At 39.6% G+C, this 17,970-nt stretch overlaps 1 protein-coding gene across 1 annotated transcript in view; it reads right to left on the reverse strand.

The window, feature by feature from the left end:
- Positions 1–15,295, reverse strand: part of CEP192 (centrosomal protein 192) — a 29,527-nt gene extending 14,232 nt beyond the window's left edge. Inside the window, exons 1-21 of the mRNA XM_053467236.1 lie at positions 15,118–15,295; positions 14,168–14,290; positions 13,261–13,334; positions 12,902–12,951; positions 12,432–12,564; positions 11,201–11,331; positions 10,377–10,448; positions 10,133–10,258; positions 9,724–9,883; positions 9,078–9,241; positions 8,703–8,789; positions 8,174–8,294; positions 7,934–8,083; positions 6,311–6,463; positions 5,943–6,007; positions 5,146–5,352; positions 4,274–4,403; positions 3,670–3,803; positions 1,622–2,606; positions 1,315–1,432; positions 553–682 (exon numbers count right to left, since the gene is read on the reverse strand). Coding sequence (XP_053323211.1) covers positions 553–682; positions 1,315–1,432; positions 1,622–2,606; positions 3,670–3,803; positions 4,274–4,403; positions 5,146–5,352; positions 5,943–6,007; positions 6,311–6,463; positions 7,934–8,083; positions 8,174–8,294; positions 8,703–8,789; positions 9,078–9,241; positions 9,724–9,883; positions 10,133–10,258; positions 10,377–10,448; positions 11,201–11,331; positions 12,432–12,564; positions 12,902–12,951; positions 13,261–13,334; positions 14,168–14,290; positions 15,118–15,284 — 3,480 coding nt within the window. The 5' untranslated portion in view covers positions 15,285–15,295. The remainder of the gene's footprint in view (positions 1–552; positions 683–1,314; positions 1,433–1,621; positions 2,607–3,669; positions 3,804–4,273; positions 4,404–5,145; positions 5,353–5,942; positions 6,008–6,310; positions 6,464–7,933; positions 8,084–8,173; positions 8,295–8,702; positions 8,790–9,077; positions 9,242–9,723; positions 9,884–10,132; positions 10,259–10,376; positions 10,449–11,200; positions 11,332–12,431; positions 12,565–12,901; positions 12,952–13,260; positions 13,335–14,167; positions 14,291–15,117) is intronic.
- Between the last annotated feature and the right edge of the window lie 2,675 nt (positions 15,296–17,970).

Below are 17,970 nucleotides of genomic sequence, written 5' to 3' on the forward strand. Positions count from 1 at the left end.
AAAATGTAAATAAAGTCGATTAAAGCAGTAGAGATCATAAGCTTCAACCGTAGGCTTTAACAAAAATAGAAGCCGACAGCAGACCTGTTTGGTCGATCTGGTCTGCCAATTTTTCTGGTGTAAAGCCTCAGTCCGTGGTCTTGTCTTCCAAGGTAGCTTTACAGAGATGCACGTTTATGTTTTATTACTGTATTAGCCTCTACCACTTCTGATGTGCGGCACTGAAATTCCCCCTTGAAAAACAGCCCCATACCATGATCCTTTCTCCAAGCTTTACAGTTGGCACAATGCAGCCAGGCAATGTTTTTTTACACCTGAATCAATGGGTCTGATTGAAACACCTGAACGGAATAATTAAGAGGTGTCCCAATAATTTTGTCCATATAGCGTATGTTGTTGAGGCTCAGATTTCACATTTTCATAAAGCCATAAGCCACAAATGACGAAAACCAGCAGTAGAATACATGCTTGATTAACATCTACGTTACTATAAAACGGCAATGTACATTATGGAGTGAGTGTATCCCTATATTACAGAAGACAAGTACTCACCTTATTTTCTGGACTTGGAATAGTTGTAGTCTGCAGAGTATTCTCTGCCATAGAGATATAGGTCAATCGACTTAGGCTTGGACTAACACAGGAGTCCTCTGAAGCAATACTTTCCTGACAATCACTAGACCTTGAATGAAAACATTTTAAATGATTTAAACCTTGAATTTACTTCTGCTATAAAATACAGAAAAAAATATAAAAGCTTCTGGGAATTCATGCTACACGGACATATTTTCTGGAGAATAATTATACCAACAGTGAGTGCCGAGAACCTTGTTTTAACTGCCCAAACTTAAGGGTGACCAATCAGCACCCATTGTTGTACTCTTGTGATGGGCTTGTGTTTAAAACTTATAGGGCAAGACAAAAATTAGTAACACTCCCTGTGTGTTTGCGCTCATCACGTTTATGTTAACATAAGTACAAAACAAGCATGCCATTACAACAGCATGACATTTTCTTTTTGCCAATTTTAAAATGATATATATATATATATATTGCCTTTTAATGGGTCGTAGTAAATTGTGATATATTAGCTTGGTGGGTTCTCTCTCGATTTGGTAAAACGTAGCCATATTAGCCAAAGAATGTCTAGTCAAAGTTGATGCCTTCTGACACGTAACAATGTCTAGGGAAATTTTCTTGGACCAAGATACAAAAACATATAAAGTTTTGGAGGCTCCGATTTCTGAAAGCTTATCCAACTTTGCAGATACATTGAAATGTATCACAGGCTAAACAGGTACTTTAAAATATTACCCTTGATCAGAAATCTTCAGTGAATCTTGGCTTGGAGAAGAGTGGATTAAAGGGCAAGTTGAAGGTCGAAAGCTGTATTGTTCCTCCTCCAATCCATGAGCATCATGGTCTGTAAAAACTTTACAAAAAAAAAATTATATATATATATATATATATATTTATATTACACACATACACACAGTGTGTGCGTATTATATTCTGCTGTAAAAAGAGGCAACTTAACACCTTCTACCTGTGTAAAAACCAATTAAGAGCCAGTTACTGATAACTTAAAACCAAAATGAACACCTTTGCTTTCATGACATACCTGTACCCTTGTGGGGTCCTGTATCCTTGTGGGGTCCTGCATTGGAAGCAGACGTTTGAAAACTAACACGCTTTTGGTGGCTATATTCACCAAGTTTTTTGGCGTCATTGACATCTGGCGGCTCATCGGGCAAACGGGAACTCAATCTCTTGGGTGACTTCAAGATGTTTGCGCTCTTGGACACATGTGACTTGGCCTGTAAATAGCTTTCGTTTTGTACAGGCTTTGTGCCAGCGACTTGAGTCCCTCCATTCACCCTTTCAGACAAAGGTTTTACTTTATTCTCTGGAGTGTTAAAATCCCTTTGAACAGGCAGTACAGGAATACCACTTTTCCACTGTCCCGTGTATCTGTCACTGGATAAGCGCCCGTTTTGTTTGGGTTTTTCTACAGGCCTTTCCACGCATGCTTTTACTTTTGGAGGGAGGTTTCCGCTGTCAGTAGCTTTGGAAGCGCTGGTCAAAGATGAAACATGGCATACAGCTTTGCCTTGAGATTTCTCAGAAGAGCTCTCGAGCTGAAGGGGACCGCCATGTATTTCGCTGGATGGATCCGGTTTCTTCAGATCTTGCTTCTGAATATCAGTGATATTGGTTAGATCCCCGACAGAATCCTGCAACGTCTGCTTGTCTCTAAAAGACATGTCCCACGTGAAATCTTTCACAGACTGCACAAAGCTCTCAACATCACTTTCACGGCCACTAATATCAGCTGCTCTCAAATATTTCTCCATGTCAAAGTTTTCTGCATTGCATTTCTGTAGCGATGCAGTTAACAACTGGTTGATGTCAGAGCGGTCTAGGTTCTCAGGAGCTAAATCCATTTGAATGTTTTTATTTTTACTGGAAAGGGCCATTATCATAGCTGTTAACTGAGACTGATCCGCACTTGAAGAGGCATTGGCTATCGCTTTAGCAATCTGGCTTATACTAAAACGTGTCTGCTCTGATAATTCCTGTACAGGCTCTACAGTGATAGTTTGTCCCTATATGAAAGGGAGAAAAAAATACTTTAAATATTTCACATTTAAACCACTTTAAAAAGTTAATTTGTCACATTAAACTGGAACGCCTTTATTAAGAACACAAAAAACAGTGTAAAAATAATTTGCCTTTCAATCCTACAGTTTCCCCAGAGCTAGTTTCATTCACCACTGAATTCCTACAAGCAAATGCTTGTGTGACGGGTCTACAGCATTCCCTACCAACCTTGATGGCAGATACGTGAGAGCTAAGGGGCTGGCTGAGGAGTATGGGAGATGTTGTCCTGCAGCTGCTGGAGGGCCGCAGGTTGGACACCCCTGAACTATAGCAAATCCCCAAAGCAGATGCAGGAGTAGCAGAAGTGGCTAAAAGACCTGCACTCCCGCTAGAGGATGGCTCTCACTTTGCAGATCCCATGGAAAGGAAGTTGAGACAGCACTTAAAATCAAGCGTCGAGGCAGACACAGCAGGCATCTGCATCCAGAGCAGCGAGAGCCTGGCTCATACAGATTGAGGAGGATCTAATAGCAAGAGTGCCCAGAGACACTCTTAAGAATATCTCCGCTGTCAGGATGGCGGTCGCCTATTTATGTGAAGCTTCCCAAGAAAGTGTTTGCGTGTGTGCCAGGACCTCAGCCTAATTTGTGGAGGCTAGGAGAGCACTATGACTGCGTGGTTGGAGATCAGATACTGCCTCCATACCAAGGTTGCTTAGCATACCCTTCTCGTGGAAAGTACTTTTTGACGCAGAATTATAGGCCTTACTGGAGACAACAGGGGACAAGCATTGGTCTGTCTCTCACATATGTGCCACCAAGCTAATAGTAGGAAAAGAGAATTCTCAGTACATAGAATCTGTTTCTTTAAAGTGGACCATATTGCTACCAAAAAGCACACCTGCTTAAGATGGTCAACAAACTGTTTTCCGCAGGGTGTTAGACAACAGGGTGTTTAGCAGTACTTTAGGCATTAAAGCATCCACCCCACTTTCTATGCCATCCACAGATATTTAAAATGGTCAAAAATACACGTAGATCAAACCTGCAGCTAAGAAACAAGCAATACCTCATTATCTGATACCGGATGATTATTTTCTTCCGTCTCAACAGAACTAACCCCATCGTTCTTCTTTGCTGGCAGTCTAATATCAAACGTAGCTGATGCAAGTTTTTGATCATCTGGTAAGCATCCAAGGTCTTCTGCACAAAAGGCACGCATGGATTAGTTTATGGGCAGCAGACTTAAAATAGTTTATAATAAAAGAAAGCATTATAAAATTCAGTTTAACATTTTCAGCACTCAAAGAGGAAGTGTGGCCTTCTGAAATGTAGCTTCTGTATGAATTGCACAGTTAAGCCATGTACTGGTTTGGAAGAATATACTTTTAAAGCTTGTGGTGTGGGTGGCAGAAATTCCCAAAACAATTAAGTCCCTATTCTAAGGTGCTCCCTTACTTTTTCCTAACTCTGACAAAGGGCTTCTGAACCAAAACTGCTTTCTCCAAAGGGAAAGAACTTCATGAGGAATAACCATGCAGATTCTGAGCACAAGATGGCTGTTCCCAGGACGCAAACATAGGTTCACAAAGCACACATCTGTATTGTTTATTAAATGGTTTGAGTGTAAAATGTATAATTATGGTTAGAGAATTACATTTTTCCTAACAAACCTGGAGTTAAAGTGTCATCGCAAAATTTGATGGTATCATCATGCTCTGAGTGCCCTGAAACATCAGATGTCCTTAATAACGTAATAGGTTCCTGTTTCTCCGGGGAAATGATGTGATAACCAAAGGAGGGCTGCAGAGAAATTAAAGGAGAATTCTGAAAATGCATAATATTAGATACTCCAACACATCTCATCTTGACAAAGCCTATACACTGAGCAATTTCCGTCTCTTTTGGTATTTGATTAAATGCATATTTGATCATATGCACTTGAATGCATGACAGCTGTGGGGTCCTTTTAAATTGTCAGGTTGTTTCATTGGCAAAGGCATGTGGAGAGTCTGCAGAATTCCTCTGGATGTATTAGACCCTTTCTATATACCAATACCCGGAGGGAGATGTGTTTGGCCGCACACATGTCCCTGCATGTGATATACTCGGGGCTCCGTTCTGGAGGAAGTGCAGCAGTAGGGCTGCATCTTCTGTATTTTTCCCTGTTTTGGAAGAATGCATATTAGAGTACTTTATCTATAGAGGAATGCTTACTAGGGTGTCTGAGTGTAGAAGTACAATTTTTAATGGAAAAATGCACTGGTGAGCTTTTCATCTACATTTCCCACCAACCTGAGCCATAATTGCGAGGTTGATGAGCTTTAGTTCTCAAAAGAAGGTGGTGCACCAGATGCGCAAAAAGGCATTAGTAAGCGTATTTTCTAATTGAATTTAATGGTTATAGAATTCAACCTTCTTGTACATCTACCCTGCATAATGTTGTGTACCCTCACCTGTACTGTACAAGCCCCATTAAATCCACGCAGGAAACATTCAAATTACTTAACACACCAACCCGGCTACCATAATGTTCCATACATACCCGTTTAACATCTTGACCTCCACCAAGACAGCCCAGAGCCTCGGACCTCTGACCAAAAAATTCTCCAAGGGAAAGGCGTAAATAGCTTGCATCTTCTTGACACACAGAAGACACCAGAGAGGTTTTCTGGCATACATGACTTGGTGGCAGCTTCCATGAGGTGTCACCCATGTTCAGGGAAATATTTTCCAAATCCATTTTCTCCTCCTATTAGACCAAGCGATGTAATGACACAATAAAGAAAATAAGTACAATGTATGAATATAATGTTAAATAAGAAAAAGTATGAATATTTTTTTGAGTTAATGAAGAAGAGCATGGATACAAATTAATATACTGTTCTGCTGTACACGCCGATGACAACATAGGCCTAAAATATGTTTAGCATTTAAGATGCAATGCTATAAAGTATTGGGTTGCAGTGACTTCAGTCCCAAATGCACGCAGATCATAGTTCTGTTGCCTGACAGCTTAACTCAAACCCCCAACAAGAAGCCATAGGGTTTGCACTCACAATGCTATACATTCATTAAAGTAAATCTTAACTTTCACACAAGATTGGCATTAATAGCACACTTGCACCATGCGCATCCCTCCGAAACAAAAAGCACTACACATCATTTAAGACTTATAAACTTCTAAAAACCATGACGACTCATTAAATTGACTAAATTAGAATATATACCCAAAAGCTCTAGGGACTAAGCGCGCTGCATATTTTTTGTTAATGAGTGCTGCAGTAGCCAAATTAATAAATGCAATAGCATTTAAAAAACACACACGGTTATAGGTTTTACCTGAATAAACCTGTGTTCCTTCTCAAACTGCTCCTGATCTTCTTCAATGACGGCTAAAGCATCATCTAGTCACAATGAGAAAAAACAGCACAATTTTAAGTCGATGGCAATTTGGTGTTTAATAGCTAAGTCAATAGGAAGTTTTTTAAATTTCATAATTCATCAGCTGCTAATGACTTGTTACAACAATGCTAGCTAGCCTTCTGTGTTGGATCCACAAAACTATGTATTGACCACCGCTATAAAAATGCCCATACATATTTCATGTGCAACTATTACAAACATTCTGGGTATCCATGTTATATGTAAAAATATATAAAGATAATGTAAATTTGTAAAACATAATACAGTGTATAATGGTTACTCACTTCCAACAATAAAATCACTCTCGTTAACTGGGTTTCCTGCCGTTTCAGAGATCCGCACACCAGGCTCATTGTCAAAAGATTTGAAGTACGCAAGATCAGTCACCCACTTGCCCTCTTCATTTTGGTAAACTACACTATGTTGTGGACTTCCCTCTGTGATGGGGAAAAAAGTGCAAAAGTAATACAGGACGAGCCATACAGCTAAAATAATGAAATGTCTACCGTAATTGGCTATTAGATTAGAGATTTTTCGAAGCTGTGTGAAGAGTGAGCTTACGGATCCATGAACCTTGGTGTTAATACTTTAAGTACTGTTACAAATGTAAAGTACCGTATTTGCTCGATTATAAGACGAGGTTTTTTCCAGAGCAAATGCTCTGAAAAATACCCCTCGTCTTATAATCGGGGTCGTCTTCTCAGACCCCCCAAAAAATGTCTGCTGGGGCCATGCTGCTTACCGGTCGCGAGCAGCGTCTCTTCTGTTAGAAGCAGGAGGACAGGAAGCTTGCAGCGTCCTCACAGAGCTCTATCTCCCCCTCCCTCCTCTGGGGGCGGGGCCAGAGAAGTTGCTCTACAGCCGGTCCCCTGCAGAAGTCTTCGAGTGAGAGATCTGCAGTTCAGGTAAGGGGGTGGGGGAGGGTTTTTGGGTAAGTATGTGTGATTAATGTGTGTTTAATGTGTGAAGTATGTGTGATTAATGGAATGAATGAGTATTTAAATGTGTTTGTGTGTGATAGCATGGATGTGTAAGGGGGGTGGGGGTTGTAGCATGGCATAGGGAGGCTGTAATCCCACTACTATCATCCCCAGGTTCCAGCATGTACTGGCTGCCTTGGCTTGATAGGAGTGTGATTGCTGTTAGCAGTTTGATATATATATCAAACTGCTAACAGCAATCACACTCCTATCAAGCCAAGGCAGCCAGTACATGCTGGGTTAAAAGGCATATCATGGGGCTGAGTGGCATATAGGGGGTTAAAATGCATTTCTGGACCTCCAGAAATGCATTTTAACCCCCTATATGCCACTCAGCCCCATGATATGCCTATATACCTCCAGAAATGCATTTTAACCCCCTATATGCCACTCAGCCCCATGATATGCCTTTTAACCCCCTATATGCCAGAGTGGCATATAGGGGTATAAGGCATATCATGGGGCAGAGTGGCAAATAGGGGGGTATAAAGCATTTCTGGGGGCAGAGTGGCATAACTGGGGGGGGCAGGTTGGCAAATAAAAGGAAATTTAAAAAATATATTTTTCTCAATCATAGCTTTTATTAAACATGAAAAAATAATTTACATGAATTAATATTTACTGGTAAAACTTTTTTCCTATAGGGTCGTCTTATATTCAGGCTTTTTGTTTTTTTTCCTAAATTAATATTTTGATTTTGGGGGGTCGTCTTATAATCGGGGTCGTCTTATAATCGAGCAAATACGGTATTTGTGGAACGTAATTCACACGAAGCTCCCTCACATTGCCTGTACCCTACAATCAAAAGAACCCTGAAGTACTCTTGTTCTGTTGCTGTGATATGCGAATATCGTGCCTGTTTGAGGCCTTTTCGAGGTCAAGAGCGCAACTGTGCACGCCTAAGTAACAAATGACGTAATATTCTACCTTTACTATTCACACACTGGCCAAAGCTCCACTGAAACAGTTGCTTGTTCGTAGACTGCCAGGCTCCAGAGTCATCCGGGCAATCCTTGTGGCTTCTTGGGCATGTAGGGGACAGATAGGCATCTGATAATCTTTTCACATCTTGGCTACCTGAGTTATATAAAACAAAAACAAAAACTTATGCAACACGATTGTTAATTTCCAGGAAAAAAGGCAGTGTATCTGGGACCAACACGTTACCTTGAGAATCATTGAACAAAGAAGCCGTCTGCTTGTCCGAGTTATTTCCTTTTTGAAAATAGAAAGAATCTAGCTTCTTCCCATCAGCGATATCATTAAACATGCTGTTATACTTTGAAGCCTATAAAATATATATATTTTTAAAAGTAAATGTTAGACAAGTTAAAAACACAGAACTAGTAAGCAGCCACATCACAAAGCATTATGAAGGGCCAACCCCAGAGGGATTTTCCTGCAAGAAAAGTTGAGCTGGCCCTGCATAATGTGCCGTTAATGTAGAAGTATTTCCTAAAGCGTCTACATTTAAACTATTCAGACAGTTCCTCCAGCAGAAGGTCACCAATTGCAGAAGTAATGAAGTCATTGTACACACGATTCCATTCCTAGAGAACACAGTATGTGACATACCAAGAACTATGAACAAGTAACAGCAGTTTATATATTTGTGTATTACAAAGAATTTATTCTTTATGGATCCCGTTAGGCAAAATCAGACATGAGTGAGCTAAGTAAAAAATAAATCCCTTACTTGTGTTGCATCAAACTGAGAAGAAATACGTTGGCTTGCTTTAGATGTGGTTCCGTCTCCAACAGGTTCTTTGCGATCTTTGCTTACCTAAAGGTTTACATTTTAATAGAACGTAGGGTTAAAATATGGATTTTTCTGCCTGAACAAGCCCCATTTAGCGACACCGATATGCAATAAAAAAAAATACATCCCCCAAGATTGTCAGACTGCTGTTGTCTACGTAGTTGTACCTTGCGTTGAAGGTATACCTCAAATCTTTAATTTTAACAGTTCAGTATAGTTTGTAAAGCTATTGAATTTACAAATTAAAATAAGCACTTTTATGAATTCACCAAAGCAGAAAGCTTAATGTAGCAACATATTTGCGTGACATACATGTTTTGCAGATGGAACCTGCGTAATACTCTCACTTTCTTCACCAGCCACATTTCTTGTTACGAGCTCTGCTTCCCAGGACTCTGCCATGTGAGCAGGAGACATTTGTATTGTCTTGTCTTCGTCGTCACTTCCACTGCTACCATCTCCTGCGCTGAAGACTTCTAAAAACGATAAACGTGTCAACATTTCATATTGCCTGAGAACTTGAGACATTGTTAATAGGGTACAGTCCATCAGCATCTGATTAAAATCTGAACTTCGTCCAGAGAAAAAAAGTTGAACATTATCGACAGTTAAGACTGAGTGTCTTCACTGTACATGTATCCTTAGTTCAAAATACAGGCACTCACTACATATGGCTATACATGAAATAAAAAAGGTGCAGCTGTTCTGGGCCACAACTAATAATTACATATTGGCAACTGTATATGCACAACATGTGTGTCAATCTTAAAATTTATAACAAAAAAAAAGTAGTCCTGACTCTTCTGGCATCAGCCAAGCAAACCGCTTGCATCACTGATGTGATTGTTTTGGTAACCCCCCCCCCCAAACAAATGTTTTTGCCCGGAGTCTGCAAAAATACTATTCCGTTAAGGACAAATATATATAATTTTATATTTAATAGTACATCAACACATACCTGCAACAGGTGAAGGTGTCTGAGAGGTGAGAACATGGCCTTCTGCAGACTGCCTAGAAGCTGCCACAGCAGAAGCAGTTTTACATTGTTTAGAGGACTCATCTTCAGAACTGCCACCTTCCAATCCTGGTCTAAAACTCGGCCTATTTTGGTCACCAACCTAAAAGTAAATAGCATTGTTTATTTAAAAACAGCCAGTATTAATTTTGATACACCAAGGACCCAAATGTTTCCATATTTAACTTATAATAAAAAAAATAACGGACAATCACAAAGAGTTAAGGAAAGGAATGTAAGAATAAAAAGCAGTTTATGGAAAGTGTCAAATTCTGAGAAGCACCCACAAGAGATGTGGAGACTGGGAAAGAGTTAATTTATTTCTAAGCTGTTCCTTGCATCTAGCGTATACCAGTTGTCTTTGCAGATGTTGCCGTGCAGCATTTTCCAGCTCTAGTTCAACATCATCCTCATCACTGCTTGGTGCTGAATCCATGCCAGTAGCTGCCAAGCGCACGTGAAGCATCTGGAAGTCTTCCTACAGTGTGGGGTCATTGGACAAAGCTTAATTTACAAGTGCTCTGCCATCACTACTCAAAAACTATAAACCCCCACATCATGCAACCGACAAGACGACTCAGAATAACTGTGCATACCTCGTAATCTTCAAGAAACTGTAGCTGTTCTGATTGCTGGCTGACCGGTGTGCTTGGAGGACTGCTAACTGGCTGAAGTTACAAAGAAGCAACTTTTACTATGCTGTTTTTTACATTGGATTAACACAGCACCAGTAGATTAAGTACCGCCATTAGAATAACAATAACCAATTACATTCAAACTGAGACCATCATTTACATATTAAGACATACAGGGACATTGGGAGAAGGGGGCCCTGCTATTGTGAGCTTAATCTATTACACAATTGAATATTAGAGCTGCAATATTCCTAAATGATTGTGTGCTGGAAGTTAAGTATTCAGTAAGAATATTATATTGCTAAAGTGACTGCACCCAGATATGGACCTCAAAAAAAAAAAAAATCCTTAAAATGTTGAGCAGAAACATGCAATTGGTGATAACACTTAAATAAAATATCAACGGTCGTTCCATTTCCAGGGTACATCGGTCGCCGTGATTAATATTAAACACTCAACAAACTGCGCATGTTAATAGAAGCCTCTCATTATTAGCATTACCTGGAACTTCTTGCACGGCGAGGTCTACATTACAAAAAAAAGTGTATATAAATATATAAAAACTCATTATATCCAATAGTAACTACAACTTGAAAAGTTTCTATCTACCCCATTTGTCCAACAAAAGGGACCACTTGTATCATCTTTATTCTAAAGCATTAACAAACCGTACATTACATTGTAAGCTAGTTCCATTCAACAGTCTCTCATTTTTTGTGGCATAAAAAATGCTTTCAAGAAATTAAACACAAAAAAATAATTTATTGAAGTTTGCCATTGCATACTGTGTAGGAGATGGGTTTGGGTTCTGAAATCTCCTGTCCTTCAATAGCTTCACGCTGCATTCCCGGTGGGAGAAGCTTCCTGAAGTAGGACTCCAACTGGTCATCATAAAACTCTTCATCATCCAGGTCATCTGTAGCATAACAGATACATATTTATTATGAATACATACACTTTAAATGAATAATGGAATATAGTTTGCTCTCAACATGCTATATTTCTATATCGATATACACAAATACAGAGGTTAGAAATGGATGCAAGTCCCTAATAATTTATAATTCAATCTCAGCCACCCAACCTCAAACAAAACATCGTCAATAGAAAATCAACGGACCGACCAAGACACAAAATCGGGACCAGACCATGTAACCAGCGGCTATAACCTCTAAGCTCATCAACAATACTGCAACACAGTAACAAAGGATCGCCGTGATGAGCATCTGCAAACACCGTATATATGTTTTCATGCACAGTGTCTGAAACCAGCTAAAAACTCATTTTAATGGTGAATTTACACAGACAGAAAGAATTTGACATCATATAAGAACCATCTGGCACATTTATTCCCATTGCAAAAATCCCTAACCCAATCTGGTTATTGGCCTCGTGTTATGCCTCTCTAATGCATGCTTACACTTCATTAGCCTCTATCACCTCTGCTGGGAGGCTGTTCCACTTATCCACCACCTTTCTCAGCAAATTAAACATTCTATTCAATCCAAGTGCCTATATAACTATAATAGTGTGAACATATGTAGCAGTATTAAGAAGAGGGGGGGGCAAAACAAAACAAAAAAACATTATTCCTATGCCGGTCATCACTCCAAAGACGGCAAACTGTCCAGGATATCTGAATTACCCAAAGGGCATTTCAAAAGATACACAAGATTACAAAGTTCAATACCATGGACTCCCATCTATACAAAAGATACGTGCCACATTTAACATCCTAAGTGGAGCATGAAGTTATCGTGCTCAGGCTCAGTGCACCACAGTGTAAATGTGCCGGCTCGGGAGATAAACTATTTCCATTCTAAACCGGCACAATGTGAGCCCTAGGCCACAATACACCACTGGCCATACGATACTGCGAGTCTTACTACATACGTATAAACACACACAAGGAAAACACACACGAGGAAAAAAAAATAAACACCGACTTGAGTTGTTTATTTTTAAACACAGCAGGATGGGTTAGCTGAATTGGAAATCCAAAACGGAAGTCAATACCTGAAGAGCTGCCGTCTAAGCTGGCTATAGAAATCAGTTTTTCATTTTCGAGGAAACTTGATATCGATGCGCCAAAGTCATCGTTAAGCACTTGGTTCCTGATATCTTTATACAAATGCGGTAAAGACGAATCCTTAACAAAATAAACAGAACAAATGTCACTAAGAATCAAGCACATTAAATAAGTAGACTAGCATGCAAAATACATTCTCTGAAACTAAAGACTAAAGGCAAATAAGCAAGACTTCAACATTGATACCATAAGAATTTTTTTTTGACAAATACAGGAAGCAGATCCAGAAAAGGATAAGAGCTAGGCGTAATGATCGTATAGGACCTGCTACAAAAAGGCTTTTTTGTATGCTATTATATCATGCAAATAAACAACAATGCACAACTTCAAGCTACTAAAAAAACTCCAAAACAAAAACCCACCAACAGCTGCTTAAAAAAAAATTACACAGCAGTACCTTTTCTTTGTGCTTGCTACGTGGAAGTGTGCATAAATCATCTGATAAACCTGTGGGGAGAATAAGAAAAAGTTACAATGCACAAATCTCAGTTACCTGAACAAAATATAGAATAGCAACCTTTTTTTTTTTTTTTTTTTTTTTTATTACAGAGAATGGGTAGTTACACCAATTATTTTTTTTTTACATAATTTATCCCACACCAGTCTGGATTTGTTCTCAGCTTGCTGCACCTATTTTAAACTACATAAAATCAATAAAGTTATAAATTCAATAAGAAAAAAAAATTGCATGGCATATCAGTTTTGATGGTGAGCAGTCTAGGTCGCCCAAATATTCAACAAGAGATTTTTACTTACCTCGCGTATCTTTTGATTCAGGGCGCTGTATATCAGAGAGTGTGTTATCCGCAACAGTTGTATCATGGCCATCTCTTAAAGCCAAAAAGAAAAGTTTTTGAGAATAAAGGATTCGGCAGTATATTGAGTACGCTCCGATTATAATTAACTCCAATTCAAATTACAGTTATATGCTAGGTGAGGTTCCTCACCGTATCTGCTAAAAGGAAAGGTTGATGGATCTCGCAGCAACGTAAAGAAGGCACTTAAGCCACTGTAAATGTTTAAGTTATACCAAGCCATTAATTTACTAAAACATTTAGTGTATTTCTAAACAGAGATTAATGTAAAGAATTTCTAAAACTGAGCGATAATCACTAACACGTGTTACCTGTCAACACAAGATATGCTTAAAAATAAAATATCAAGTATTACTGGCAGTAAATACAGTTTATGTTATTAAAGGTGCAAAAATAAAATTTGATTTGAAATGGGTGGTAAGGTATAATATATCTCTGCGCTCCTACTGGAACCCATGAAAACCCATCATAGGGCAAAGAAATTCAGATCACTTAACGTTAAGATGTGATACATTTCAATACATGTGGCAACATGAGTAGAATCTACTAGGAAAATTATTTCTATATAACTTTCAGATTTATAAAAAATGGGTTAGACTGGTTTACAGGTCTTACAAATCACTAGGAAATACATAACATTAATAGGTGAAGCTGAACCCCGTGTTTAAATGTTAAGGTACACAAAATTTCCGTTTCCTGATAAAAGATTAACACAATGAGACAAAACACTATATGCACTTTTTTTAATGCCTCATTTTTTTTTTTGGCTTGGAAAAAATAGAATTATTAATATAAACAGGTTTATAAAAGAAGTGACGGAGTAAAAAGTATATATTAAGAAGACTTACAGTTTATCCTTGAAACTAAGAACATGCTTCCCTTTAGAATCTCTACGAGATGAACCGGAATCAGCTGAGTCAGTTGGGGACAGTTTCTCATTACACAAATACGAAGCCTGAATATCAGGTACTCTATATAAAAATAAAAAATAAAACAAGTTTAAATCATTTTTTGCCCTGGGTAGTAACTTCCCCTCCTATCCTACTGTTTGAGTGTCCATGGCTGGGAAGGGCAATCGCAATCATATTAATCTATGGAGAATACTCAGTAGCTTGTACACATACATGATTTCCGCAACGTCCACGGGGCATTCTGCACAATATGTCACATGCTTTGTCTTACAGTGTGGTTATATACCGGGTCTGAATGTACAGTGGTGTTCGTTCCCTAAACTGTGATCTTTGACCGCATGGAATATTTCCACAAGAACAGATTTGGAAACAAACAAAATGTAGGGTTCAGCAATGAGACGAGGTACTGAAGAACGTAGTCGCACAGAATCAAGATAGGTCAAAGACAAATATTCTGTGTGGTTCATGGAGTACAAACCTGCCCACAGCACAAGGAATACATTTTACTTTCATTAAATGGGACAGTTTGGGGTCCCCGACAGCTCTGCTATAAAATAATGCATATTAGATAATTCTGAGGGGACTTCGATATGCATTCTTCCAAAACAAAAATAAAAACTAAGCTCTTACACAACACAAGCTGCAGTCCTGCTGAAATCAATATGACTGCTTTACAGACCTGCACATAATACCCACAGTGCTCTGGGCCAGCATGGGATGTGCAGGGAGACGGCCCTTAGCTTAATCGGTCCCTATGAAAGCAGACCAAATACATCAACGGATTCCATAAAATCGCATAATGCAATTGCAAAACGGTCAACGCTTACAATTTAAGGGACCATGCAGCTATTATACGCATTCCACCAGAATTTAGTTATCGTGGTTACCTGTCAAAACCAGAACGGGCTTTGGCTACAGTGGAGGCAGCGACTGGAAGTCCGAGGTTCGATGTGAGCGTACAATTTTCTAACGCCACGCTGGCATTGCTGTTTATCGACTCGCCCAAAAAGCTCGGAAAAGTTTCATCTTCTATCTTGGAGTAGCTTTCAGTCATTGTCGGAGTTACCCCTTCTAGGAGCAAAGGAACAAAAACAAGTTAAGACGTAAGCAGTAGTGATGCTTAATTGCATTTAACTTCTGTAACAATCTGTCTCATATTGTTGTATATATAATATATATATTCATATTAAAAGGTTTTAATAGCAAGCCAAATAGTGGCTGTTACCTTTATAATAACTCACAGAAAGTCCCCAGCAGTTACATATCATTATAGCAGTTTGTATCTAAAGTAAAATAGAAGACATTTTTCCCCAATAAAGACATTTGCCCGTGGTTACAGTGAGTGCTTGGTAACACCTACAGGAATAGAGCTTGTTCCTAAACGAAAACGTATTGTGCCGTCTTCTAAATTCCATACGGATTTGTGAAGGCCGGCTTACAGAATAATCAGGCGCTGCACACGGGCCCAAACGGGGAAGACCACAACACTCATGTGCCATCTGTTACACAGCAGCAACACATTTATGACATTCTTTGCATTGTTCTGCTAACAAATGGAATAAAAGGCTGAGATCTAATTGCCAACTTGCCATTTTTGAGGAATTACCACTCGGAGATTGTGATTGTTTGCTATTCTCTTCGCCTGTACTCGCACTAACGGGTATCATTTAGATAATATGTGCTGTATCCCAGTCCATCTAGTAGATTACTGGGCCTACCAACAGTGGTGCCATTAGGTTACTTCACGAAACCAGGGGCGAGATGGAAACATACTGGAAGCAAAGTTCTTAGGCACAAGCATGTCTAACCAGTCAAGAAGCTTCCAAATATTCTGCGTCAGCGCCTCGAGGAGAACGGAATCACTTATTCTAGGTGGACCGACAAACATTTGTCGAATAAAACATGGAATGGATCAGAAATACAGTGTAGACGTTGTTAATGTTGTGAAAAACGACTGTAGCTGAAAACAGATAATTAATAGAACGTCTTCCTAGACGTACAGAGGCCCGTCATTATTCCCATCACGCCTGTGTTCCAAAGATGTGTCAGCTTAGCCAAGTTTTTATTTAAAAGGCTAATTGATCATTAGAACACCCTTTTGGAATTATGTTAGCACAGCTAGAAAAGTAGTACGGTAGTGTGTTCTAAATTTGACCTTGCTTGAAATGACATACTCATCCAGTCTTGCATATGTAGGCCTTTTTGCCATCATAATTTCATTTCCACAGCCATAATGGACGAGATCCTCTCAATGCAATTGATTTACTAAAACCACAAAGGAGATCTCAAAAAATGGGCCTCAGGCGACAAGAGCATCAAATTGAATGTGTTCAAGCACTCAAAGTGTGATAGGAGGTAGTCTGCTCGGCTCATTCAATGAACGGGCCCTGGCTTCCCAGTGCTCAGTAGTAGCAGGATACAGTTTCCCAGTTTTACTGGTTTCCCAGGAGAAGAATATGATGCTCAGGATACAAAATAGCATGACAATGATTTATTTAGGACCATACGAGAATGGCACAATTGCAGTTGCGTCGCACAATAAATTAAAAGTATAGGAGATTACAGTCTACAGAGAATTTGGCATCATTTTTACACCATGCTCCGGCTGCTCAGTATACTTATTCATTTGATGCTTAGCAATGAGAAATCAGTAACATCAGAATCTAAACGTAAACATGCATGGGATGGGCATATATTTAGCCTGAATCACATTAGACCAACGACTGAATCTTATCAGGAGAAACTGGCAGACTAGATGGGCGAATGGTTCTTCTCTGTCGTCAGATTCTGTTTCTAATTCCATATAGATTATTTGGAGCTGTGGATGTATTAAAAGCATCACTAGAAAATTTCAGAAAAAACCATACGCTACTTAGTTTTTTAGTTGGAGACTGCCAGAAGCTACAAAGGAACCTCATTGCTTAACAGGGCAAATCACATGAGAGCCATTGAATAGGGCCATCTCTTTAATGGGTGCATTCATTCTCTATTAGTTTTGTTGATAAGTTTGGCACACAAAAATCACAGGATAAAAACAAGTGATATAGAGGAGGCATACGCGCATTTTGCTGCTTCTGTTACTACAAAACCACCCCCTCTGGAGCAAACAAACATAGAACATATTAAATAATAACAGCTAGAAGCACATGCTCCGTAAACAGGGAACTGAGCTATCGTTCATTATAGGGCTGCAACAACTAATCGATAAAGAAAATCGCTGATCCGATTTTATCGATTAGAAGACGAGGGTTTTTTCAGATGAAAAATACCCGTTGTTTTGAGGTCGGATAACACTGCACCCGGGTCCTCCTCTGACAGTCGGTGGTGTCTGCGTGCATTGCGCAACGTTCGCCGGCACTGGTAGGCACCTGTGCGATGCGCGCAGACATCCTCCACTGCTGCCGTCACTTCCATTGGGGCTTCTATGATGGAGCACCGGTGTCACATGACCTTCTGGTGTTCAGTCATAGAAGCTCCAGCACAAGTGCCAGTCAGAAGCAGAGGTTTTCTACGCACATCGCGCAGACACTTACCAGCTGCCCCTACTAGACACCAAGGAGTCTGGAGCACGGGGGGCATATCAAGGGCACAGTTGTATATAGGGGGTTATAAGGCATATTTGGAGTGGCACAGTGGCACATAGGGGGTATAAGGCATATCTGGGGAGGGCTGAATGGCATATCAGGGGGTTTAAGGCATATAGGGTACATAAGGCATATGTGGGGAGGGCAGAGTGGCTT

The sequence above is a fragment of the Spea bombifrons genome, chromosome 5 (genome assembly GCF_027358695.1).
Source record: "Spea bombifrons isolate aSpeBom1 chromosome 5, aSpeBom1.2.pri, whole genome shotgun sequence".
In the NCBI taxonomy this organism is placed as follows: domain Eukaryota; kingdom Metazoa; phylum Chordata; class Amphibia; order Anura; family Pelobatidae; genus Spea; species Spea bombifrons.